The 27,913-nt window shown below is 40.9% G+C and overlaps 1 protein-coding gene across 1 annotated transcript in view; it reads left to right on the top strand.

The window, feature by feature from the left end:
• The window catches only part of ITGA2 (integrin subunit alpha 2), a 2,089,078-nt gene that overhangs the window by 2,008,390 nt on the left and 52,775 nt on the right, over positions 1–27,913 (top strand). The window contains exon 27 of the mRNA XM_044064418.1: positions 10,791–10,922. Coding sequence (XP_043920353.1) covers positions 10,791–10,922 — 132 coding nt within the window. The remainder of the gene's footprint in view (positions 1–10,790; positions 10,923–27,913) is intronic.

Below are 27,913 nucleotides of genomic sequence, written 5' to 3'. Positions count from 1 at the left end.
TGCTGCACACCAAATGCCTGCATTGGTCATTTAATAATCCAACCTAAAGGTACCATTTTTAATTTTTTGGTGTACCAAATAACAGTACAGCAATCTTTGTATGATTAATGTTCCGTTCCATTTAGTGGAACCAGTTACTTACCATTAGAATGTCTTGGTAAGAAGTCTGCTCATGTAGGTTTAAGAATGGTAAGGGTACTATAAAGGCAGCTTTTCAGCAAAGAGGAAGACATTAATGCTTACAGTGTGGATGGAAAAGTGGTTATGAAAAAGTTTAAGAAAGAGAGTGTAAAACTAAACCATGGGATACTTCTTTGTAACAAATGTAGAACATAATAGTCCTCTTACATTTGATGAAATGTCTCTCCGGCTGAAGCCATGTAAATATATATATATATATGTATATATATGTATATATATATATATATATATATATATATATATATATATATGTGTGTGTGTGTGTGTGTGTGTGTGTGTGTGTGTGTGTATTGATATATGTTCTATGAGTAGCCATTCTTGTGATCAAAACTGAATGTAAGACTGCAAGACATTACATCTGTTAAGTCATGGTCAATTATGCTATTAAAAATGCTGTTATTGAGATAAGTATAACTAAAGTGATGCAGCCTTTTTATTTATTTATGTAATGTTTGATATCTGGGCAGGTGGGCTAGCATGAGCCCCTTTTCAGCCACTACACAGGACGTGAGATAATACAAAATACACTGCCCATTAATACAAAACAAATGCATGGATTTAGAACTGTCATGTATACAACAAATGCACAGTAATAAGGATGAGAATACAAAGTAAGTATAGAATTCCAGTAAGTCTATGACTCTTTCCAGAATCTTATGGTAAACGGATAGGGTTTGCTCTATGAGTCAGCTTAGAGGTCCAGCCTTGGTCAAAAGCAGAATGGCTAATAACACCCATAAAATCAGGATCACATTATACTTTATGGAGATGTTAAGGAAATGAACATTAGAATAGAGATGTACCGTGGGCAGTAACAAACTTAGTGTCTAATATATCTCTGCAATTTCTAGCAGAGAGTAGTATTCCCTTTAGCATCTAGTCTAGCTCTGATTTTGTAATAGGGTAAAAAATGAACGACGATTTGAAGTCAAAAATGTTTTATGCATTAGCCATGCTAGCATTAGTGAAAGGTTATTGTAACTGAAAATTAAGAAGCACAGGTTTACTACTGTGTTCTAAGGTGACATCCTATATTACCTTTTCACAAGCTGCCTTATTACAGTTTATATGGCAAATGGTCATGCTTTCTGTATGACTGTATTGTTAAGTCAATAAACTTAAGATTTAACACCATGAATACAAGAGAAGCGTGGCTTTTTTAAGTAGGGTTATGCACAGTTTTCTCTCTAAAACAGCTTATATGGTTAGTAATTATATGCGTTGTGGAAACAGTAATGAGGGTTTGAGGCATAAGGCTAAGTATCAGCACTGTGGGTTTCAAAAAGCATTATGAATCTGGAGTATGTTCAGCATTTTGACCAGACAGTTATCTCTGTAAAATTGTGCTGTTTAAATAACTGTGTTTTTGCCATTTAGGTTTATTTAGTGTTCCCAGATAAGAACATTTATTTTGGTGTCTTTATAAACAATACTGCTACACAATAGCTTACTTCTAATCACGTCTGAAAATGACCAATTACTAATGATAAAATTTGAAAATAGTAGCTCACAAAATCAAAATTTTACTGTTTTAACAGTGCAAATTAGTCACTACTATAAATAATGCCCATAAAATATCATGGCTAGAGATGAATAGAGTCTAACTGAGCATTCCTAGACTTGGAGAAGACATATGACAAGGTCCCAGAAAAGCTTATTTATGCCGTCCTGTAATGGTCCTAGACTCATTTATAGAATTAGTGCAAGCTACATACAAGGACCCACATGTATGAATAGTGTCTGAGCTAACTAAGTAGTTCCCGATGGGAGTGGGTGTGCTTCAAGGTTCAGCTGCAAGCCCACTGCTGTTCATACAGGTGATGAACTACATTAGCAAATAGGTTAGGTGGGGATCAGATCAACAAAGCTGTTGTATGCAAGCAATGTGCCATTACAGGCAAACTCTGAACAAGAACTTCAACAAATGATAGGGGAATAGAATACAAAACTGAAGGCACATGGGATGAAACTGATTTCAGACAAGATAGCTGTCATAGCAGCAAATTACTGAAATCAGAAGCTGAAAATTGAAATACAAGGGAAAATAATGGAACAGTAAGCTTCAAGCATGTTGGAAGTGTGGTTGAGAAGGGAAGTCTGAATGAGGAAGTCAAACTATAATGAGAGCTGCAGCAGCCAACTAGCACAGATTGTCAGGGGTAGGGTATGACAGAAGAATGCCAAAAAAGCTGAATTGTAAAGTATACAAAACAGCGGTGTGCCTGAGATGGGTGATAAAATGCACCCGGCGAGACAAAGAAATATGAACATCAGAGCAGAAGCTCAAATAGCTCCAATTGCAGAAAAGGTTAAAGAGAACAGATTATGGTGGTTTGGACACATACAGCATGTGCAGGAAAGCAGAAGACACTCTGGTGAAGAAGATTTGGGACAGAAGGAAGAAAGAAAGAGATGGATAGATTGTGTGAGAGGAGATCTGACAGACAAGTGTGACTGTCAAGGAAGGTAGGAGAGTGGTACTGAATCAAGAAAGATGGTGACAGATGATGTGATAGTCTGACCTCATATATAAAATGGGAAAACAGGGGTTGTTGATGATGAAGGTGATGAAAATAATATGGTTCTATCTGCGAATATACACTGATTTTATAATAGCAGTTCTGCAAACCCCACATTTACATGGTCTATTTACAGACTAGAAGAGTTCATACACTTGATTTCTCTCTATAATAAATTGAAGAACTAGATATGCAACAAAGCCTTTATTACATTTTGCTGTTGTTTTTCTTTTTTCCCATGTTTGTAAATAGATAACATTGAGTTAGGCAATGTAGGTTTAAGACCCAATAGCTGAAATTCGCCATTCTATAAGGAGAAGAACTTGAACTTGAGCTAAATAAAAAGAACAATGGATTATATAGTGATAAGGTTGCCTGGCTTTACAAGTTGAACAACTGATATCATAAAAAGCAGGAATGTGCGAAATTGGATCAAGAAAGGAAAATTATATAATCCTTCACCCATAAACATTAGATGACATAACATTTTTGAATGTAGTAAATGATTACGGTCTTGATTTTTACTTGACAGCTGTATCATGCTTTCCGATTTTGTTGATCTCACATCTTTATCCACTATTGTTGCAGTCCAGATTCATTGCAAGCCAACATTCAGTATTAACAAATGCTTGTTTTCATTTGATGATGATGTTGATAATGACAGCAGCTGTTATTTAGGTATTTATTCATTCATTTAGTCATGCATTCATTGATTTATCTATTGGTGTGTGGGAGTGGTAATTTCATTAGTGGCCTGAGATGTGTCGCTATAATATGGAGGTTAGGGCTGAGCTTAGTTTATTAGTTTATTCTGAGCTCAGGCTTCAACTGAACTGGGTATCATATGCAGTCATAGTTTCCTGATAAACAAAATCAAATACATGTTCTGTTAGTTTTATTTGAGCTATGCTGTTTTGTACTTCTATTCAGGTGATGGCAGCAAATTCTATTTCATTAATGTGCAGTGGTGGATGGACATTTTTCCCTGTAGTATTGCTTATTTACTGTATTGGACAGCCATTGTTTTATTGCTTTGTCCAACTAGAATGATAGATTTACATTCTGAATAAACAGTAATCACTATATAACTTAGAGTAGTGTCATCCCAGTTAAATTTATGTCTGAGCATAAATTTGCCATCACTAATGCAGCACTTTGTAATTTCTTTTAAATTAAATTTTTTATTAACCAGTAAAATTAATTTGTTGTCATGCACCCTTTTCAGTCATTAGCTGGGCCACAATAGCAAGTATCAGTCTAATGCATAGTAGTTAATTGAACGGTATGTTTTGGGGAGATGGGAAAAAAGAGTGTTCAGAGAAAACCCTCACTTGCATGTGGAATACATGCATATGCCACACAGACAATAATTAGAGGTCAAGACTGAAACGTGGACCCTTGATCTGTAAGAACAATGTATCAATGACTAAGTTACCATGTTGCCCAATTTCTTTTTTTCTTATAGTACATTAATGTGACATATTTCAGGACTGATAGAGGGTCCTCAACACTTGCCTTGCTTCATCAAAAAAGTTTTAAATTGATAATTTTGTAGAGTTTTAATTGCATTTACTGTTCAGGACTACGCACTCAAGTGCATTAGCCATTTCTGTGTTTATTTACTGTATTATTGCATTATTTAGCCTGTTTCAACAACAAAAAAAATACTACCTTGTTTGCTCGTTTCCCACCTTTCCTAGCCAACCCATATCCCAGGCTTTGCTTATCTCAGGACTTTATTTTCTGTGTTCAGAGCTATCCAGACCTTGCTGTGGTAGAGGAAAGCCCTACTGCTAACCAGTGGGAGTGGTGTGCATTGTGCTGCCTATCTAATGCTAGCAGAGTGGTTTCCAGCTCTGAAATTGTAATTTTATTAGCCTTTTTGGGCTGATTTCTATCCCTTTCAACTTTCTGGCTTAAAAACACATGTGTTTGCACATCGTGCAGCACTGCGAGGCTACAGTTAAACTATTCCAGGTGCCAGAAAGTCTGCTCTTCAAATTTTCCCTTAGAACTAGCTGGTTTCTCAGTAGTAACACTACAATCTGAACCCCTGTGACTAGCACTTGCTCTAGAACCTACTGGAAAGCACTAGGAAGCCTGAAACTGATACAAGCACTCAGCTCTCCTTGTCAATAAGGAGAAATTAATCATAGGCACTAAACAGCTTATAATTGCAAAGTACCTTGCAAAGGTAAGGGAAACCAGCTCTTAAACTTTACAAAAAAGCACCTAAACAGGCATGTCCAAGGGTCAGCCTCCGGTGATTTCTACTGTCCACCTGGTGTATCTGGGCATACTGGGCAACTGCCTCATGTACACAGACAATCCTCTCCTCCTACCACCCAACACTACAACCTGCAAGAGAGGCACTTACATAGCCAAACTGGAAGCAAAGCTCTCTCCAGCCAAGATTGTGCTAGACAGTCAAGAGGAGAAGGTTAACACCTGCATTACACCTCAAGCAACTCATAGCCCTTCAAAACCCACACCATCAACACCCACACATAGCAACACTAAACCCACATATGCGGAGTCCCTTAACATTAACCTGCCCAAGCAACAAGGACCTCCGAAGCTGAAACGCAAACAAACACCAGTCACAACCATAGCTCACAACACCAGTGTGCCACCCAACAACAGACCCTAAGGCAAGACAATGTACCCAGCACTTTAGTTATAGGTGACTCTATAGTCAGGCACACTGATGTCCCACTCACCAGGCTGAACAAGGAGATAATTACAGTCAGCTGCCTGTTGGGTGCCAGGATCTTCCACATAATGCATGCACTCAAGTCACTCCACAACAAGTACAAATATGACTCTGTCATTGTCCATGCTGGAGTGAATGACTTGAGACGTACCTCCCTGCACTACATGAAAAGAGACATGGAAGAGCTCTTGGGTCATGTGACCCAGGCAGGTATGACCCTAGCCCTGAGTAGCATCCTGCCTTCGCCCAGAATGATACCACAGTATAAGGACAAAATGATTGACTTCAACAATTGGCTAAGCTTCTGGTGTCATTCAAAGGGGATTCAGTATTTGTCTGCCTGGGAAGACATGATCAACAGACCACGATGCTTTGCCAGAGATGGTCTGTACCTGTCACCCCTGGGATTCAGGTTACTGGCTAAAGCTCTTGCCACCCCTATAGAGCCTTTTTAGGCAAGGTTAAAAGGATAAAACCACCACCGTAACAGATACAAGCATGCAAAATTTGAAGGTAATGTTACTCAATGCTAAGAAGTCTAAACCTCAAAATGCACTCTCTCGAGGCACTCCTAAAAATGGAGAATATCGATATCTGTGCAGTAACTGAGACCTGGTTCAAGGCTCCAGAGAGCACCCCTGCAATACCAGGCTACAATTCTTACCACACTTTTTGGCCACAAAACCAAGACCGAAACACTAAAGGTGGAGGAGTGTTCATATTCACCAAGGATATTCACACCTCCAGGCTAGTTGCCCAACACAATGCATCTGAAATTCTCCAGGTGCAACTAACACAGGGTAAGACTGCAATCCAAATTGTGCTTGCTACAGATCCCCCACCATGCCCCAAGATTCTCACTACACCTTTCTAAACATACTGGAAAATATTAAGATACAACCAAACACCCTAATACTGGGTGATTTCAACTACCCTGCCATTAACTGGGAAAACTACTCGGGTACCAACTCCTTTTCCCAACGGTTCTTGGAATTTATAGATTTCAGTGCCCTGGATCAACTAATCCATTGTCCCACCAGGGGCTCCAATATCCTAGACCTGGTCATTACCAACATGGGAGATAGATGCTCCAGACCAGTGGTCAACCCCTCATTGGTCAGGTCTGACCATAAACAAATCACCCTTGACATCCACATCCCAACCCCCAGTAAGGAAACCTCCTTAAAAAATTTCTCCAAAGCCAACTTCATGCTACTGAAGTCAGAAGTGACAAACTTCACAACACCCATACAGACGGGATCTGGAAGTTCGACTGCAGAATCCTACACTAAGGCACTGTACAAGCACATCCACTCGTGCATGAATCGTGCCATCCCAAAGAGAACCAAGATGATCTTCTCCAAAAAAAGGAAGCCAATCTGGTGGTTCCCTGCTATAAACAAACTATACAACAGAAGGAAGAAACTGTTGCAGAAAAGAGGAAAATCCCAGGATGCAAAAAACTCCCTCACCAGCCTCAGTAAGAAGCTGAGATCCCTCATAAAATCCTCAAAAGCTAGTTACGAAAATAAAATTGTCAAAGATTCCAAAGACAACCACAAGGCATTCTATAGTTATGTCAATAATCTAAATGGCAATGCTCAGATCTACTCTGAGCTACAACAGAATGGCATTAAATATACTGATCCCAAGGATATTGCCAATATCCTGGCAGATCGATTTAGTGCCATCTTCACCCCCCTCTCACCCCCTAAAGCGCCCATCTCAATACCAAAGGATTGCCAAATTCATGGCCACACAGGTAAAAACCGCACTCTCAAAAGCTAAGAATACAACATCCATAGGACCAGATGACATCCCAGGCTGTGTACTACATGAACTACAAAATTAACTGGCACCTTACCAAAGTGTCATGTTTAATCATAGCCTCACCTCAGCCTTCGTGCTCACTGAGTGGCGCACAGCTACAGTTATCCCGCTGCACAAGGGAGGATCCACCTTGGATCCCGGGAACTACTGTCCCATCAGTCTGGCAAGCCTGATCGGCAAGGGCATGGAACGCATTGTCATGGAACTTATAAACAAAGACATTGGCAACCTTCAAACACTAGACCCCACCCAGTTTGGGTTTGTGAAGGGCCGATCTTGTCTCCTGAATCTGATTGACTTCTTCGAATCAGTCTCCAGAGCTGTGGACAAGAGTAAAGCGGTCCACACAGCCTATCTGGACCTCGCCAAGTCATTTGACACCATCTCCCACCTGGAATCATAGATAAACTTACTAAGCTGGGCATTAATCCCTACCTCACTCGATGGGTTGCCAACTAGCTTACTGACAGAACCCAGACTGTAAAAGTAGCCAACTCCAAATCCAGCTCCAGACAAGTGACAAGTGGAGTACCTCAGGATTCAGTCCTGGGACCACTCTTGTTTGGCATCTACTTCTCTGAAGTATAGGCCAACACTATGGGACTCTGGCTAACAAAGTTCACAGATGACTGCAAACTGGGAGTCATTATTGAATTCCCAAATTATGTGGATATTCTACAAAAGGGCCTTACAGAAACAGATGCCTGGTGCCAGAGCCATGGGCTCAAGCTTAATGCCAAGAAATGTATAATTATCCCCTTTGGAAAAAAACATGTACCCATGAATTACCACATAGGTGGCAGGACACTAAACATCGAAAGTTTGATGAGAGACTTAGGGACACAGGTGGACAGTGGTCTCACTTTCGATAACCACATCACCACAACAGTCAGGAAATCCTTCTATGTGGCACACCTCATCACTAAGGGCTTTTCATCCAGAAAAAAGGAGGTCATTGTCCCACTGTACTCATCCCTCATTAGACTCATTATAGAGTATAATGCCTCATTTGGTATGTACCTCACAAGACATCTGCAACAGCTGGAAAAGCCACAGAAATGCCTCACTAAAAGAATCACAGGCCTAAAGCAGATGCCATATGCTGACCATCTAAAAAAAACTCCAGCTATACTCTGTGGCATATTGTCTACTCAGAGGTGATCTCTGCTTAACATACAAAGCCATGTCAAACCCTGAGCTGTTGGACATGCTCCACTTAAAGAAATCCTAATCCATCAGAGCCACACACTCCAGGGATCTAAACCTTGTCATCACAATGAACAAAACATGCTTGAGGGATAGGTTCCTGACCCAGAGACTCCCCATACTCTGGAATAGACTGCCCATACATGTCAAGCAGAGCGCTTCATTGGCCCTCTTCAAAACAACCTTGATGATTGGATGGGAGATAGGAAATTCACCCCGGGGATCATGTCAGTCGCCCTGCTAGACAGGGGCCCAGAGAAGTAAATATTGTGGGAAGAAATATCCAGGGAATTGTTATGGCTAGTCTTGCATAGGCCCTAGGGCCAATAGCCTAGTACCAACCTATGAACCTATGAATCTATATACAGTGTGCAATGAATGACGTAGTCAAGTTGCTGACTGGATTAAGTTATGAAATATAGCTTTAATCCTGCTTAAGTTTGCTGTGGATACTCCTAAGGTGCTAAGTCAAGGATAGGATGCATAAAGGTCTCTGTATTTTTCACAAACTTGTCCACATGCTATACTTCCTTAATGCACTAGTGCTGGTATGTTGATTTCATTCCTTCATCAAGGGCTATCAGACTTCAGGTGACTGCTGCAGATACTAACCTGTGATGTAGGAGCAGGATGTCCATCTGTACAAGAGCTGTTCCAAATCTGAGCTGCAGCTTGGGTACTGGAGGCCTGATCTGGAGGAATTATTAGATTGCCAAAGACTTTCTATCCTCCCTCATGTGTTCATGTGTGGGTTATCTCAACCAGATAAGTGACCCTGGTGGAGTTCACATGCTAGCCCTGAAGAGATTCAATGACATCCCCAAATGGCAAAAAGTACATTGGCAAAGCATACTTTAATGAAATGGAAATATACTGCAGCAGGCGCAGTCTGCTATCGATGATCCCAGTGCATGTGACAGTATGTTCACAGGTGGTTACTAAGCATGCAGTACAACAGACTATTTCCCAATTGCCCAGAACTATGTCTGGTTAAGAGACTTGCACAGAGTCACACAGTAGCAAACGAAGACTGAAGGAATCAAGTAGCCTGATAACTGCTTATGGCCTTAATCCTCTGCATTAGCTGCCAGACTTCAATATGAACTCTGGTGAGACTTGAACCCACAACATTTGAATGTCATTTTGTTTTACTAGAAGCCGAATGCAGTTATCTATTGCACCATAGAGGGAAAGGGAAATTGGGACATAAAGAAACAAAAACTCCTGCATACCAAATTCTAATACATGAGTAGACATCTGCCTGCTGTCCATATTGTTTCTCCTCCACCAGCCCTGCCAAAATGCTTTACAGGGATTCAAAACAGTATCACAGTGGTTGAGATTCGTTCTGCGGTATTACAAAGTTTAACCTTATGTCCCAAGAGATGGAGGTCATCTACCTTATCCTAGGGTTATAGAGTAGGTGTTGTTGGTCTTTGTTGAGGTGAAATGCCTGAGAGTAACAAGCATGCATATAGACAGTAATGTAGAGTGTTTCAGTTGTAAGTTAAGTGCAGGCATGCTACTGTGCATGTTTGTGTCTCAAGAGAGTTAGGACAAAATCAGCAAAATCCCCTCTAGCTGCCTGGATATCACCTTATTAGGATGTTGTGATGTCCTGCCCTTCCACCTACCAATCAGTGATGTTTACAGTATCAGCTGACCAAGACACCAGTGGACCCAGTCTATGGGAAAGGTGGGTAGTTATGCCAAATAGGCACAGGAAATAGAGGAGACCCATCAGTTGATCGCAGATAATCAGTAGTCACATAAAGATACAAGAAGAAAAAAGGAATGGCTATGGGCCCTGGTCCCTCAGGAGAGATAGGTCCAGCTTGGTTGTACTAGAGCTACTGTGGCTGGTGAGGGGGTAGGGATTGGCAAATCAATGGTGTGAAATGTGTTGCTTGAGGTTGGACATTGGGTGAGAGGGGGTGGGAAAAGAAGGTTTTCATTGATTTCAGTATTATTAAAAAACATATTAATTTTAAGTGCATTTTAACTATGCTTAAGAATCTTGCTTTTAAAATATTCAGTGGTATGAGAACTTTTAGGCTTAGGCGGCTGATACAGTTCAGATTTTATCTGCTGACAATAGGAAAAGATTAACTCCAAAAGTTTCTTCAGGATCTTTGTTCTAAGAATCAATGTGTATAAACAGATCTGCATTGTATTACTATAGCATTGTACTCTCACAAGTAAAGGGAACAAAGCATTTGTCTAGCTAAATTGCTTGAATTAACTTTCTCTGACATGTATTATGTGTTTGTTCCGCCATTGTGATAGACATTTATCATGTTTGTGTTCTCTTATTGTGACAGAGCTGCCATAATGTAGAATGCTCGACGTTTAGTTGTACATTAGAAGACCTGAAACAGAACACCAAGTACCAAGTCAATGTCACCACAAGAATCTGGATGGGGACATTTGCAGTTGTACGTATCCATTTCACTGTATGTCTGCTAATTACTGTTAGCCACACTGCTTTAGTAACCTTATTGTATTGCTATTTAGTTTAAGATTGTTGATATGTGTTTAACGTTTTGTAGCTTTCCTAGTCCAGCCTTTGAAAGCGGTGTAACAGTTCAGCAAGCAAATAACAGACAAGGCCAGGTTGGTCTTGGGCTGAATCTTCAGGGACAAAGATGCCCCAGGAACAAGGAGGACAATCTTTCTTTTTATAGTCCACTGGTGAGGCTTCAGATAGATTATTGCATCAAATTCTGAATGTCATATGAGGACAAGGAACCAGATATGCTATAGTAGGTACAGAGGAAGGTCACTTCAGTTGCAAAAGCAATGGAGCAGAAGCTATATCAAGATGCTACATGTTGGGACTATTCTGCCTGGAAGACAGATAAGAAAAGAGGGATATAACCTGGTTCAACAAAGTTATTAGGATGTGTTTGAAGGAACTGAATTGAACAGGCTGGATATCATAGCAAAAAAAGTCATAAATTCTAACTGAAGGGTTGAGCATTGGAAATAAAAAAAGCTTTAGTTTGCTGACTGGGTGATAGACAAACAGAATGTGTGCCCCAGTGGAGAACCACATTAATGAATCTTTTATTTATTTATTTTTTTTTTCCCCCTGGCTCATAAATATTTATGGTATTCCATGAGGAAAAAATGGACCCAGAAGGACACTTGGAAAATGATATTTGAACTCATTCTGACATGATTGTAACGCATATTTCTGTATGCTGCATAGCTTGATATAGATATGAACTGTATATAGGTTATCTAATGTATATAGGTTTTATGTTTGTAGGTCTGTATATTGTATGTTATTGTTTTATTCTCTGCTATATCATTTTCTTGTCTTCATTTGGTTTTGATATAACCCTAATAAAAAGGAATTGGAAAAAAAAATAATGAATCTTTTAAAAGGGTGCAGCTACAGGGTGCCATCTGTAACACACACTATCAGGCAAACTAGAGAGACCAACCAATCTCTGTTTGTGTTCCCCAGGGGTCATTACTCAGCCCCCTTCTGTTTAACATTTATATAAATAAACTTCATACCACTACAACACTTGTCATTCTTGTACAATATGCCAGTGATTCAACCCTTATCTGATCTCCATAACAAAATTACAGGAAATCACTCAGTAAACTTTCACTGACATTAAAATATGGCCAAAAATGTCTAACTTGCTGCTTAATGCTAAATAAACAAGCTTATGCTGTTAAGTCCAAAACAACACCTTAGCCAGAAACACACATTTCCTATTATCTCAAGTAGTAACACAAAAATAGAAGCCATAAACCAAACTAAACTACTCATATAGATGACAAGCTCAAATATGGTCACCACATACTTCATTCCATAGAGAAAACTCACCAAAATCTCAGTTCCCTCTATAGGGACAAACACTACCTGACTGATCAAGCAAGGATTACCTTAGCAACAACATAGGTATGTTCTTTTCTATTTACGCATCCCATATTCTTACAAATATCAACACTATGTATAAAAACTAAACTAACTTCCTGGTACTACAAAATATCTAATTTTGCAACTAACCAGCCTTATAAAACACACCACTGCTTTGTAATAAACAATTGAACTGACTTGAATTCCCAAAGCATTTGACATACTCACAACTAACCATTACCCAGAACCTATTGTACTCTCCAGACAAATGCCCAGCAGTACCAAATACTCTGCTGTACTATTCACCCAATAGAGACCTTCGCTCCAGAAATTAACTTTTATTATGTATCACTGTGACATTCAACACTACTGAAGACTGTCTCTAGTCTCATTATGTGTCAAAAGAATGTCTCTGTTCTTCCTGCTCAACTGGCTAGCTTTACTCATATTACTTTTGGGTCTATATCAGAAAATCAAAGTTTCAAAACTTCGAATCTGATATGGTCGACACCATATGAGCAAAGTCTTGAAACTTCAAATCTTTTAATGGGGATCTCTGTACAGTGTGGAAAGGGAAGATTTCCCTTTTCTGCACTCCAGTGCAATCTCAGAGTTGGTATATTTAAGTAGCAGGAGGTGTGTTCATTTAAATGGTTTGTTTTTGTAAGTTGTTGTTTTATTACATTTTCGATGTTTCAAGACTTCAATTATATGGTATCGACCATATCAGATTCACCATTTTGAAACTTCAATAATGTAATATAGACCCTTACTTTTTTCCAGCACTTACAGCCACTTTGCTTCCCAATCTTTTTGTAGCCTATTGCTTCTCCTCCTTTCAGCTTTTTCCCATTAGGGGTCACCACAGCAGAACAATAGTCCACAGAATGATAAACAGTGGAGTTTTACAGTTTTGAATTGCCAGCCCAGCACCCAACCTTCTACGGGAGGTGCGCATGCACACACACACACACACACACATACATTTAGGGGTAATTTAGAGTGCCCAATCCACCTACTGCGTGTCTTTTGAACATGGGAGGAAACTGGAAAGCCTGGAGGAAACCCACACACCTGAAAAGAGGACATGCAGACTCCATACAAAAGGCACCCCAGCTGACAATCGAACCAGAGAACCTCTTGCTGTGAGGCAGCAGTGCTAACCACTGCACCACCATGGCCACCCCAGCCTATCACTCCTCCTCAGACTGCACTTATTTCCTAAAGTCTTACTTTTTCTCCTTCTCTTACACCCCACCACTAACTACAATTCTTCCTCTGTCCATTTTTCTTCATGCTTATTTCCATAACTTCTCCTTTCATATCTCTCATCATTTTAAGCTACATTCTACTTGTCTGTCTCTAAATTACTACTAAACTCAAAAACACCCCAGTATGATCTGTTCCCTAAGTACATTAATTGGGTTTCACTTTGAAGGATCAAAATTTCAGTATATCGAACCTCTGATTGTCGAAGACCAGAGGATCAAAGTGCTGAAATATCGAACCTTGTGAATGAAGATTACCGTACAGTGCGAAATGAGAATTTTACCATTCTGTTCACTGTAGTGTGATCTTGGAGTTGGTATGTTTAAGTAGCAGGGGATGTGGGGGGTGCAGGGGGTGCAGCCCCCCTGAAAAAATATGAAATGAGTTTTCACATTTTAGGGGGTTTTTTATCGGTTTGATATTTCAGTACTTCAATCTTCTGGTTTTCACCAGTCAGAGGTTTGATGTATTGAAATTTCGATCCTTCATAGTGAAGCCATTAATTGTTATTGTATGTTGTTTTTCTATTCAACAATTAGCGAATTTATGTTATTTTCTCTTGTTTTTGTGTTAAAATGCTATGATTGTGTAAAAAATCTTTAAAAATATTTAAAAATCGTGTAAATAAGCTCATCTGTAGAACCTTTAACCTGCAATTATAAAAGTACACCATGTGAGCTTTTCTCCCTGGGCCTCTGCTGAAAATGGGTTTTACCCAGTTGGACTTTTCCCGGTCAACAAAGACAGACAAAAAAATAAATGTGCATTCTACATTAAATAAAGAATGACATGCACTAAAATAACTGTAGGGATGGGTAACATGCATTTTAAAGATGCATTTTATAAGTTATTATTCCATGTTACATAAAATAATGCATTCAAAGTATTATAGTTACCTTTAAAGTATTTTATATATTTTCCTCGGTGTAAAGAGTTTCCTAGCCTGATATTATGATAGTTTGACAACCACCGAAGATCATACATCTTGTGGGGACTATTCTCTTGTGTCTGTTGTCACACTCACACACTCACACACACACACACACACACACACACACACACACACACACACACACACACACACTTCTTCAGTTCAGCTGTCTGATTTTTTTTTTGCTAGTTTATCACTCCTTTTGGAAGGGTCTTGTTGTCACTTTGGTGCTAAATAGCCTGTATTGTCGGGAGTTTTGTGACACCTTGTTCCAGTGTAGGGGACTGACTAGGATTTGATTACTAGATGTTCTTCATGTTTCACTGTTGCAGTCATCACATTTGGGTTATCTGCTTGCAGTAGCCCTCAGTCGGCCTGATTAACAAAGTTTTGGGTCCTGCATCGGTTGCTGTCCCTATTTCCATGACGTCAGGTTGTCAGAGGTATAAAACATGTAGGCGATGCTATTACATCAGTCTATCTTGCCATGCGGTGCCTGAAGCAGAAGCAGTTCTCAAGTGCCGATCGGCCATCTCCTGAAATTTTCATTTTCGAGTTTCAGAACTGAAGTCTTCAACTAAAGCTAAGTACCCCATTGGAGAAACTTTTTCTTGCTCCTTACCAATGTCAGTAAAAGTTAATAATTGCATTTCTTGTGGAAAGCAAATATCTCACAAAGATTTTAATTCATACTGCATTCCTTGCCTAAGCCCTGATCACAACGTACCTTGCTGTCAGTTTTGTGCTTTATTTAATCAACGCACTATCCGTCGTCAGTATATTTTCACCTCTAAATATTTTGGTTCTCGGTTCAATTATCCAGAAATGTCTTCGGTAAGCCATCCGACTACTGAAATTCTGAAAAAAACACAAAGATAAAGACAGAGACAGGCTGCCTAGGTCCAAAGCTGTTGACTATGCTTCTCCTAAGCCGTCACCAGTTCGCCGGTACTCAGTGAGGCGTTTTTGCAGCCCCTGATGCCCGCTACTTCTGATTTGCAGGCCTCTACTGAGACCCATTTGGAGTCTGGTATGCTGCGAGATGCTTCAACTGTGGAACCTGCGGATGTCTCTACCTTGGATGGGTCCGGAGCCGCTGTGCAGGCACCGGCTTCTGAGGGTGTATTCAGGCCTATGGACTTGCATATTAAACCGATGCCTCCTCCTTCTTCTTTAAGGCCTAAACCTCGAACCATGCCTAGAAAACCAATGCCCAGGCCACATGCTCAGGCCTCTATGCCTAAAATAACAAATGATAAGAATGGCTGAAGATCTAATAACTTTAATCAGGGGAAGCCAATCACCCTCTTCTAAGAGGCCTAGGACTGAAATTGTGTATGAATCTTCTGACCAGGATTCTGATTTTTCTGATTCTTCTGATGATCTGGATTTACCCTTATCTACTTATGAGGATTCTGATGCAGAGGACTCCATTCCCTCTGCTTCCCCTCCAGAGGATTTTTCTTTTGGTGAAACCTTGCACACTCTAAGGGAACATTTACACTGGGAAAGCCAGGATTTTTCTGATTCGAAAAAGAGGCTTAGGGATTTCTTACTCTTGCCTTAGCATAGGCCTTTAGCTATACCTCCTGTACTAGACATTGTTGATGATGCCTTTTTTGGAATCTAGTTTGGCCCCTGATTCTTTGCCTCATGCTCCCAGAAAACCTGACAGATATTACAGGGTTCCTGATTCTCACAAGTTCCTTTTTAAAAATCCTATTGCGGATCCAGAGACTATTTCACAGGGACCCAAGGGCATTAAGGCCTCTACTGCCAAAAACCCTACCCCTTCTGATAGAGATTCCAGGGCGCTGGATAGATGGGTAAGAAGGTTTACACTTCTGCAACCTTGGCCATTAGGGCCCTAAACTGTAAGTTTCATATGTTAAAGTATCAACAACATATTATTGGATTGCTTAAACAGAAAATGATGTTGATTTCTGACTGTGCTGAAAATAAGGAATTCCAGGATTTAATACATTCTGCTGAACAGGTTGGAAAACATACTTTACAAAATGGGTTTGATTCTTTAGAGGCCTCTTGCAGGGCTGCTGTTACTGAGTCTATATTCAGAAGGCATGCTTAGCTTAAGGAACAATATTTGCCTGATCATGTTAAAGCTAAACTGTTGGATGCACCCTTAAATCAGGACCATCTGTTTGGCAACAAAGCTGAGGAAGTTCTTAAAAAGATGGAAGATAAAGCTAAATCTATGCAAACTGTTAAAGATTTCTTACAGGTTCAGCCTCCAAGATTTAGTAGGAATTGGCCCTCTAAGAATTGGTCCTTTCCAGCTCCTTTCAAGACTTCTCAATCCAAACCCAGACACAACAGAAATCCCAGGTTTCAGTCCCAGGGTACGCACAAGACTAAGCAGTGGGGGGCTTCCACTTCCAAATCTGGGAGTAGTAAGACTCCCCCCTATGGAAAACTGTCTCAATGACTTGATTTTAAAACTTCCAAGCACTTCTCAACTGAATGCTCCTTTAGGGGGAAAGATTGGTCTGCAGGCCAAAAACTGGGAACTCATTACCCAGGACAAATGGGTTTTAAATATAGTGTCCCAAGGATACAGATTTTGCTTCCACACATTACCAAACGCCAAAAGATTGGCCAGATCTACCCCCAAATCAGTGGGCAGAGGCTCAAAATCAAATACTCTCCCTTTTAAACATAAAGGCTATTCAAACTGTACCAGAAGAGGAAAAAGGACAAGGTTTCTACTCCAGACTTTTCCTGGTACCCAGAAAGGACAATTCATGGCATCCTATTCTGGACCTGTCTATACTAAACATCTTTTGCTGATTCCAAACTTCAAGATGCTGACTCTTCACCAGTTGCTTCCTATGCTAGGAAAAGATGCCTGGATGGTAACACTCGATTTAAAAGAAGCATACCTGCACATCCCTATCAGGGAATTTTGCAGAAGATACCTACGCTTCAAAGCAGACTACAATCACTACCAGTTCTCTGTACTGCCCCTTGGCTTATCTAATGCGCCCAGGGTATTCACAAAGTGCCTAGCCCCAGCCATTGTATTTTGCAGGCAAAGAAATATTCAAATATACCCATACCTAAATGATTGTTTAATTCAGGCAGAAAGCAAGGACATACTTTTGAATCATCTGGCCTTTGTACAAAGGGTGCTAACTTGTCTGGGGTACACCATAAACAAAAAGAAATCACACCTGGTACCCTGTCAACAAATCATATTCCTGGGAGCAAGCTTGAATACAACTTCCCAGATGGCTTTCCTCACACCAGAGAAACAAATTAATTTGACAACCTACTTCAAACAATTGGCTACAAAAACCCTACTATCTTCAAGGCAAATACTACAAGCCTTGGGGTTCATGGTCTCCTGCATTCTTCTGATTCCATATGCAAGACTGAATATGAGGAAACTACAATGGTATCTAAAAAGCCTATGGTGTCAACATTCTCAGGATCTAGAGGCAATGTTTCCTGTCATACCTTACCTACGCCTAGAGTTTATTTGGTGGGCAGAGGCTTGCCACCAAAATAAGGGACTACTATTCACACCACCTCCTGCCACCCAAACTCTAACAACAGACACATCAGATTATGCATGGGGGCTCGCCTGGCAGGGAAGTGCATTCAGGGCAAATGGAACCCAAGTCAAATGCACTTGCATATCAATCAAAAATAAATGTTAGCTGCACAGCATGCTCTGACAGCCTTCAAGGACCACATTCTTCCAGGACAATTAATGGTAAAGATGGACAACAACACTGTTATGTGGTACATAAACAAGCAGGGGGGGTACACATTCTTACCCCTACACAGACTAGCCATGGCACTGTGGAACACAGCCCTGAGCTACCAAGTGCATCTACAAGCTCAATTCCTGCCAGGAAAACTAAATACACTGGCAGATGAACTAAGCAGAAACCTCATGGACCTACACGAGTGGAAGCTGCAACCAAGGATTTTCAACATGTTGACAAGCAAATAGGGGAGCCCAGATATAGACCTGTTTGCCTCCCCCCACAACTATCAATTGGACACATTTTGCACAAGGGCTCCCCACAAACAAGCTTAGAAAGTGGATGCTCTGTCCTTCAGCTGGTAAAACATATCAGTTTATGCCTTTCCTCCTCTGTCTCTCCTCTCCAAAGTACTACCTAAAGATCAAACAAGACAAACCAAGGATGATTTTGATTGCACCAGACTGGCCATGCCAGTACTGGTACCCCCTCTTGCGCAGTGTGTCACTGTTGGCCCCATGGCACCTGCCTCAGACTCCTACCCTATTGTCTCAGCAGGAGAACCAGATTCTGCACCCTCAGCTTCATACACTGAACCTAGCAGCCTGGCTAATTACCTAATCTCTCCTTCACCATCCCTCAGTAAACCAGTGATGGATATCATTTTAGAGGCAAGGATGCCTAGTACTAGAAAATCTTATGCTGAAAAATGGAAAAGATGCTGTGCCTGGAACCAATCTCAAGGGATGAGCACAGCAGTGCCCAATTTACCTCAGATTTTACAATACTTAACTGAGATGCTTCACAAGGGCCTGTCTTTCTCCTCCATTAAAATTCACACCTCAGCCATTTCAGCTCATTATAACACAGAACCTCCCCTCTTCTCTCATCCACTGCTTAAGCAGTTCCTCAGAAGGGCCAAAAATCTACGACCACCCAGGAGAGCCATAACTCCAGCCTGGAACCTTAACTTTGTATTGGAACAGCTCACCCTTCCTCCTTTCGAGCCAGCTGCCACTGCGGATTTAAAATTCCTCTCTTGGAAAACAGCTTTCCTTTTAGCAATCACTTCAGCAAGAAGGGTATCTGAATTATAGGCCCTCATGGCAGTGGAGCCTTTCATCATCTTTCATGTGGACAGGGTGTCCCTTAAGACCAATCCCTCCTTCATGCCCAAGGTGGTATCCAGTGTGGCCCTTAATCATTCTTTTCGTTTGTCAACCTTCTTTCCTAACCCACAGAACAAACGGATACTGCACTCCTTAGACGTGCACAGACAATTTAGATTCTACTTGGAGAAGACTAAACCTCAAAGGAAATCTGACCAACTGCTGGTGGCATTTGCTGCAGGGGCTGAGGGGAAGGCTATTTTAAAGCAAGCCATTTCCAAATGGATAGGCCATTGCATTCATTTCTGCTACAAGCACCATGGAAAACCTATCCCACAGGGGATCAGACCCCACTCAACCAGGGCTGCATCTACCTCTACAGCCCTTCTCAGAGGCGTCCCTACCAGGGACATCCTAGAAGCTGCTACCTGGAGTTCAGTACATACTTTCACCAAGCATTACCTTCTGCCAATTTTCTCTAAATCCAGAGCTGGATTTGCCACTGCAGTCTTGCAGGGCCTTATAGCTGGTCCTAATGCTATCTAAATTTCTCTTCCCATCCTTAGCTTTGGGAATCTACCCAAATGTGATGACTGCAACAGTGAAACATGAAGAACATTGTACAGTTGTGTACACTTACCATAAATGTAGTTGTTCGAGTGTATTCACTGTTGCAGTCCTGGTTACCCTCCCTCCAGCCCCCTTTCTTCTTTTGGCTATACCTTTACTCTACTTTGCTATGCTCAAAAGCTTTTTTGGTGTATTTGCTTTGTTGTTGGAGGTATAACCTTGTATATTTATAGATTTAATTGCTTCCCATTAGGGGGCACCTGACATCTGGGGCAAGAAAAACTGATGTAATGGCATCGGCTGCATGTTTTATACCTCTGACAACCTGACGTCATGGAAGAAGGGACAGCAACCGACACAGGACCCAATACTTTGTTAATCAGGCCAACTGAGGGCTACTGCAAACAGATAACCCAAATGTGCTGACTGCAACAGTGAATACACTTGAACATCTACATTTATGGTAAGTGTGCACAACTGTACTTTCTGCACTTCATTTTATCCGGAATTTGTTTTATTAGTACTTTTTCTGTTTCTTATCTTAGTTTGGATTGTAAAAAATTGTCTTGTGTTATATCAAGCTAGCTTTTAGTTGTAGGCTGTACTCATTACTATGTATGAGGTCGTCAGTCATGATTAATGATGCTTTGTACTTTTTATGTATATATTAGTTTTCTATGGGTTAAAGTTGTTATTGAAAAGTTGATTTGATGAAGTCCAGCTGGTCGACAAAAACGCTTATCATAAATTAAAGCAGAGTTATTTCGGTGACTAAGTCTGTTTGAGTGTGCTTCTTCAGTACCTTCATAGAAGAGGAATTAACAACTGAAGTTTTGGAGTGCTTATTGCTATTGCTTAATATTGTAACATTTAAGAGTTTTTTTATTGTTTCACAAATAATAAGGAAGTGAAGTTTGTTCTGTACCTTAACACTGGGGACAACTATCTCCTTACATCTCTGCTGTGGTTTTCCAACCTGTAAGGCTTAGCAATGATAGCATGTCAGCAAACACTCTAGGAATAGGATTCATTTATACCGCTTACATTTTACCTGTATATAAGTAATCCACAACTTGGGGTAACAACATGTAAATTGTGGTGGGGCAGTACAGTACACTGGTGTTAAATATGTTACAACCCCACTTCTGTTGTCACTGGCCATTATTTGTATTTTTCAGTTTTGCACACATTTATCAAGCAGTTCACCAAGTTTGTTTCTGATACATTAGCTATTCTTTGTGCCAGTGGAGTCAATTCTTATGTATTTATTGTATATATTAAACTACAGACTCAGTTTTTGCTTAGCACCTATCTCATTAGTGAGATACCAAAGATCACCGTATGGTCATCCCATTGTAAATGTTACATATATGTACTAATTTTGCTTCGTTAACAAGTGTATCTGTTTTCTTTATTTTCAAAGTAGCCCCAATATATTCCCAAGTATCTACTCTTGTCCATGCATTTTAAAGTGGAAAACAGCAACACTGTTGGTACTGTTGGCTAATTAAATTTTATGTACAATCTTCAACCTATTGATGAAACAGAGACACAACTTAGCTTCATCTTCCAGTGCAATGGTCACATCACTGTAGCAATAACACACCAAACAGCATTCAAGAAGGGTGTGGTGTACTATAATGCTTTTCTCATCTGATGTACATGATATCAGTATATTTTCTATTTCAAACAAAAACTAAATCTGTTTTAAGGCTACAAGCATATATAGTTTCATAGTTTCATTTCTGTTACCTTCCTACTTCATAAAGTGCTTATATGCACAGATCTTTGGCGTAGACCAAGACACACTGAGTTCATTTAATGGATCAAACACTGGAAGAGCTGGGCAGGGGGGGTAGGATAGAGTGGTAAAATGCAAACTTCCTTATGTCTAGGTAAGGGACAGGTGCTCCAGCATGTAATTGGAGGTTTCCACATAAGTTAGTCATGACCAGAAACATAGTCTTGGTCTACCAGGAGAGTGGGGATTCTAGCTCTCATACAGCATGTGGGTTGAAGCACTAAGATGCAAAACAAAGGCATAGTTGGACATCATGGTGCAGGCATCTGTGTAAGCTTTCAAGTGGTGGGGTTTGGACCTTAATCAGGAAAAATCCCTGATGGCTGCCAGAATGATGGTCTCTGCAATCATCTGTCATGTTATAGGGAAAGTACAGTTATGTAAGTAAGTGGATTATAACAGTAGATGCTGTAATAGATCACTGTTGCAGTAGCTTAAGCTATTTGGATTATATCTTGCTAGTATATGACCACTGCCCGGCTTTCAAAACTTTAGGACACTTTCCATGTGCTCTAACTGCCAGCACATAAGGAGAGCAGTCTGGGTACCAAAAGCTTTGCCTCACAAAGGGAGGCTGTAGCCCTGAAAGGAAATATTGTAGGAAAGGAAGTGCAACAGTAAAACATCTGTAAATGTAGTATATGATCATAAGATCATAGGAGGTTACTAGGCTAATGGCCCTGGGGTCCATCCAAGCCTAGACAAGAGTTTATCCCCAAAAAGAAACCTCCACACCCTGGCAATACATCAAAACAAAACAGGGGGGATAGAGGGAGGAGATGACTGCCACTACAGTTGTATAGGAATTATCTATGATTACTTACACAACTGTGCTATGTTCAGCATTAGATCATTGATGCAGTAGCCTAAGCTGTTTGGGTAGGTTAGAATAGCTTAGGAACATATAGGTAGGAGGAAGGAATTTATGGATCCATGGTCACTTGTAAAATGGTCCTAACAAAGCTTGTTCTGGACATGGAAGTCTGTAATGCTTTTTGAATGAATGTACAGAGGACTAAGATGCTGCCTCTGGAGTCCACCTCTTTCCAAAAAGTCACAGAAGAAGCTAAAGTCCTGATAGAATGGGCCATAACCCTGCATGTAAGTGGCATGTTATGGTGAGAATAGAAAAAAGGAATATCATAAGACAGCCATCTAGAAAATGTCTGCTTTGACGACTCTCGGCTGGAGTGCCTTCTGTGTGGAGTCTGCATGTCCTCCCCACAGTCGAGTGTCCTCCAAAAGACATGTGTGAATGGGCGTGCCTTCGCTGAAGGTTGGGCATCAGGCTGGCAACTCAGCACCATAAAAAGCGACTGCCGATCATTAGCGGACTGGAGTCCCACTGTGGCGACCCCTAACCGGGAAAAGCCAAAAAGATAAACAACAACATCCATAGTAGACAAATAGCTGATCAGTTTTCCTGAAAGATTTTTTTCCTGTCCAGGCAGCATCTAAGTCCCCTATGGACATCCAGAGTACATAGGATTTGTAGGTTCTGGGAAGAATACAGTGAGATTAATAGACTGTCTCAAGGTAAACTCTGAAACCTCTTTACACTAAAAGTAGGACCTGCTGTCAAAGATACCATGTCTTTGTGAAAAATAAGGTAAGGTTGACTCACCATAAAAGCTTGTAACTCAGATACCCGTCTTATAGAAGTCTGGACAGTGTGTAACACAGTTTTGCAAATCAGTAACCTCAAATCAGCCTGATGACCTGGTTAGTTTTTCAAGTTCAAAGTTAAAATCCCAAGGAAGAGCCCTTTGTTTTCTAGGTGGCTACATATGTAAAACCACTTTCAAAAAATGCTTGACTTGAGGGTAGGTATAAATGGGGGGTCTAAGAGCAGATGAGCAAAAATGGCTAAAAGATGAATTTTGATATATGAGTATGAAAAGCCAGACTAATAGTTCACACAAATAATCTAGAATCAGCAGCATCTGGGGCTTCACTGGATGAAGGGTTCTTCACATGACACCAACTTGAAATATCTCTTCCACTTAGTACATATATGATTTTTAATAGCATTTTTAGCCTCCCTTAGTACTTGCTGCATATCCTCAGAAAAAAAAAGGTGCCTAAAGGGTATAAAAGGTTTAGCATCCAAGCAGTCAGCTGAAGTGTTTTCAGGTTGGGGTTTATCAAACAAGCCCTGTCTTGTATGAGTAAAGCCAGTCTGTGGAGAGGCTTGTGGTAATTGCCCTTGACAAATCTAAAAAGAAGGAGGGAGAACTACACTGCTGCCTGAGCGAAAATGGATTCATCGTCACTGTCTTTAAAGAGTCCTTTTGGCTGTTTAGAAGAACCATTTGTATCAATGGGAATTGTGGAAAAGCATACAGGAGCATTTCCATCTATGGAAATGAGAAGACAACTGTCCTCCAGGCCTCCAAAGCTGAATTTAACTGTCCTTTTGAAAGGGATTAATTAGATTAATTGGAGGTGTCCCCCACAGATTGATCAATTCCTGGAAGACCCCTTCATTTGTGAGGATCTATCCTGGACCTGCTAAGCTTGCTGCTACAATATTTTGCTCTGACAAAATGTGTGTGGCCTGAAGAGCCAAACTGAGTTAAGTTGCCACATCCCAGGCTATCATGGCAAGTCTGCAAAGAGGGTAAGCTCTGATACCCATTTGTTTGTTTACATGCTACATCACTATGGTGTTACCTGTGATAAGGGTCCTGGGATCAGAGACTTAAGGCTTTAAAAGCATTAATTACTACCAGCATCAATTTGACGCTGATGTAGTTTTGTCCATCCTACTTGTTACACAGACCGTACACTTTCACGCCTGTGATACAACCCCCCACACCAAGCAAAGTCTCAAACATCTGTTGTAACAGACTGAAGATGAAGTACAAAGGAGAAGGGGGTGGCCTAGTCTGAGAGAGAACTGGTACAACCACCACAATACCTCCCTTCTCACAAACCCCAACACTAGAATCTTAATAGGTAAAGAGTGTTAATGCTGAGACTGGACTGTCCTGAGGTACTATTGAATTTTTCTCGTATGAAGTCAGGACAAGGGAATCATATGATAGTCACAGAATTCATGAATGCCAAAATCCTGAGACATTCCTTGGCAGATGCCACAGATTGTATAGAAAAGCTCAAGAAGCTGTATTTGTACAATTCTGCTTTGTCCACTGGAAGAAATGCTTTCCTAGGGAAGAATCCAGAATAACTATTCTGTGTGAAGGGATAAGAAATGCCTCTGCACTGCCCATAGAACAAGGGGGTAATTCACAACCATGGGCAATATAGAGGTATCAAACTCCTGTCACTGCATGAAAGTTTTGGAAAGGATGATTGATAAACGAATATGCAGAGTAGTAGAAAGTAAGATGGGAGATGAGCAGTTTGGATTCAGATCAGAATGCAGTAGAACTGACCTGCTGTTTACAATGAGAAAGATAGTTGAGAGGAAGGTAGAGATGAGGAAACAGTCCAAATGGGCATTCCTAAACATGGAGAAAGCATACAAGAACGTCTCAGGAAAGCTGATCTGGGTAGTCCTGCATTGGTTCGAAGTCCCAGAATCATTGGTAGAATTAGTTCAGGCTGTGTACAAGGACCTAATGACACAAGTATGAGCAGTGTTTGGTCTCACAGAGGGGTTCTCACTGGGAGTGGGTGTGCATCAGGGTTCATCTCTAAACTCACTGCTGTTCATCCTGGTGATCGACTACATTAGAAAACAGGTTGGAGGGGATAGATAATAAAGCTGCTGTATACAGATGATGTGACATTACAGACAGATGCTTGAGAAAGAACATCAGCAAAAGACAGGGGGACAGAATACAAAACTGATGGCACATGGGATGAAACTAAGCACAGGTAAGGCAGTAGTATTGGCTGCAAATGGTGGAGTCCAGAAGAAGCTGAGATTTGAGATAGAAGGGAAAATAGTGGAACAGGTTAACAGCTTCAAGTATCTGGGAGTGCTGGCTGAGGGGAAGAGAAGTCTGAATGGGGAGGTCAAAGCTAGAATCATAGGAGCTGCAGCCAACTGGCACAGAGTGCCAGGTGTAGTATATGACAGAAGAATGCCAAAAAAAGCTGTAAAGTAAGATGTACAAAACAGTGGTACGACCAGTACTACTGTATGGTACAGAAACCTGGGCAGTAAAGGCACAGCAGTTGAGGAAGCTAGAGGTAATGGAGATGGAGTGCCTGAGACTGGTGGTAGGGTACACACTGTGGGACACAAAGAAATGAGGAGATTAGAGCAAAAGCTAAAGTAGCTTCAACTGCAGAAAAGGTCAAACAGAACAGCTTATGGTGATTCTGGCACATGTGCAGAAAAGCAGAAGACAATCTGGTGAAGAAGGTGAGAGGAAATTAGGTTATCCAGCAAAGAGGTAGAGGGACTGTGTGAGAGAAGACCTGCGACAGCCAGACATGAGTGCTGAAGAAGGAAGGACAGTAGCATTGAATAGAGACAGATGGTCACAGTTGACATGACAGCCCAACCTCATGTAGAAGAAAGGAAAATGGGGTTGATAATGATGATGATGAGGAGGATGAGAAATGATTTCTGTAACTTTGAGTCCCCAGACTGAACAAGACCTTCCTGATATATGTCATAAAATACTGACAGCTGGGAAAAAGACTGAAAATATATGACAATCATCCAAAAATAGAAAGATGTGAATGCTTTGACGTCTGCATTAAGCAGTTACAGGTGCCAGTCACAGTAAACACTCCTGCTGAAGTGGATAGACCAAAGTATAAGACAGGGAACTGATAATGTAAGCCAGACAAATAAAATCTTAAGAAATGCATGAAATTGTTGCAAATAGGAATGTGATGGTAAGCATCTTATAACTCTAATATTACCATAAGACTTCAAAGTAATGAGCGGTCACAGCATTTGGAAGGATAACAATTTAAACTTTGAGACCTTGACATAGATTGAGGAAGGAGTGGTCTAGGACTGGTCTCCAGGTTTCCTCTGTGGTACCAGAAAGATCCTTTTGTAAAAACTTTTGCCCATCTGGTTTGACAGCACAAGCTGTGTGACCCCCCCTGGGCCAATGTTTGTTCTATAACTGGGAAAAAAGGGATGTTTGGTTTACAGAATGAGGAAGAATCTCCTTAAAAGGATGGAGGCCCTCCCACTACCATCTATATCACTGCTGGATGATGTTCCAAATCAAATCTCACCCCCCCTCTCATCCCCTAAAAGGCCCATCTCTACACCGGAAGAATGCAAAGTTCCTGTAATCACGGCTGCACAGGTAAAAACCACACTCGCCAAAGCCAAGAACACAGCATCCATGGGACCTGACAACATCCCATGCTGCATTACACATGAACTACAGAACGAACGGGCACCCCACCTAAGTTCAATCATAGCCTCACCTCAGGCTTTGTGTGCACTGAATGGTGCACAGAGATGGTTATCCCACTCCACAATGGGGGACCCACCACGGACCCTGGGAACTACCGCCCCATTAGCCTGATGAGCCTGGTCTGCAAGGCCATGGAACGTATCATCATGGAACTTATAAACAAAGACATTGGTAATCTCCAAACTCTGGACCCCATCTAGTTCTGGTTTGTAAAAGGCAGATCATGTCTCCTAAACTTGATAAACTTCTTTGAAGCAGTCACCAAAGCTGTAGACAAGGGTAAGGTGGTTTACACAGCCTATCTAGATCTTGCCAAGGCTTTTAACACCATCCCCTGTCTGGAATTAAAGATAAACTCACTAAACTAGGTATAAATCCCTATGTCACAAGATGGATTGCCAACTGGCTCACTGACAAAACCTACGCTGTGAAAGTAGCAGACTCCAAATCCGACTTCAGACCAGTAACAAGTGGAATACCACAGGGTTCAATCCTGGGTCCTCTCCTATTTGGTATCTACTTCGCTAAAGTACAGGTTAACACAGAAGGTCTTTGGCTAACGAAGTTCACAGATGATTGCAAACTAGGAGCCATAATCAAAACTCCTAATGATGTGGACATCCTACAAAAGGGCCTCACTGAGACAAATGTCTGGTGTCAAAGCCATGGCCTCAAGCTCAATGCCAAAAAGTGTATTGCATTAGTTAGCCAAAAGCGATTTTAGTTAAAAGTCTTCTTATGTGTATTTTATGCATTTTTTAATACCTGATTGTGGAATCTGGGTTGCAAATAGATA

This window comes from Protopterus annectens, chromosome 2.part2, assembly GCF_019279795.1.
Source record: "Protopterus annectens isolate FY-2018-M chromosome 2.part2, PAN1.0, whole genome shotgun sequence".
Classification (NCBI taxonomy): Eukaryota; Metazoa; Chordata; order Ceratodontiformes; family Protopteridae; genus Protopterus; species Protopterus annectens.
The sequence above is the reverse complement of the archived record's forward strand: the minus strand, read 5'-3'. Positions and strand labels throughout refer to the sequence as shown.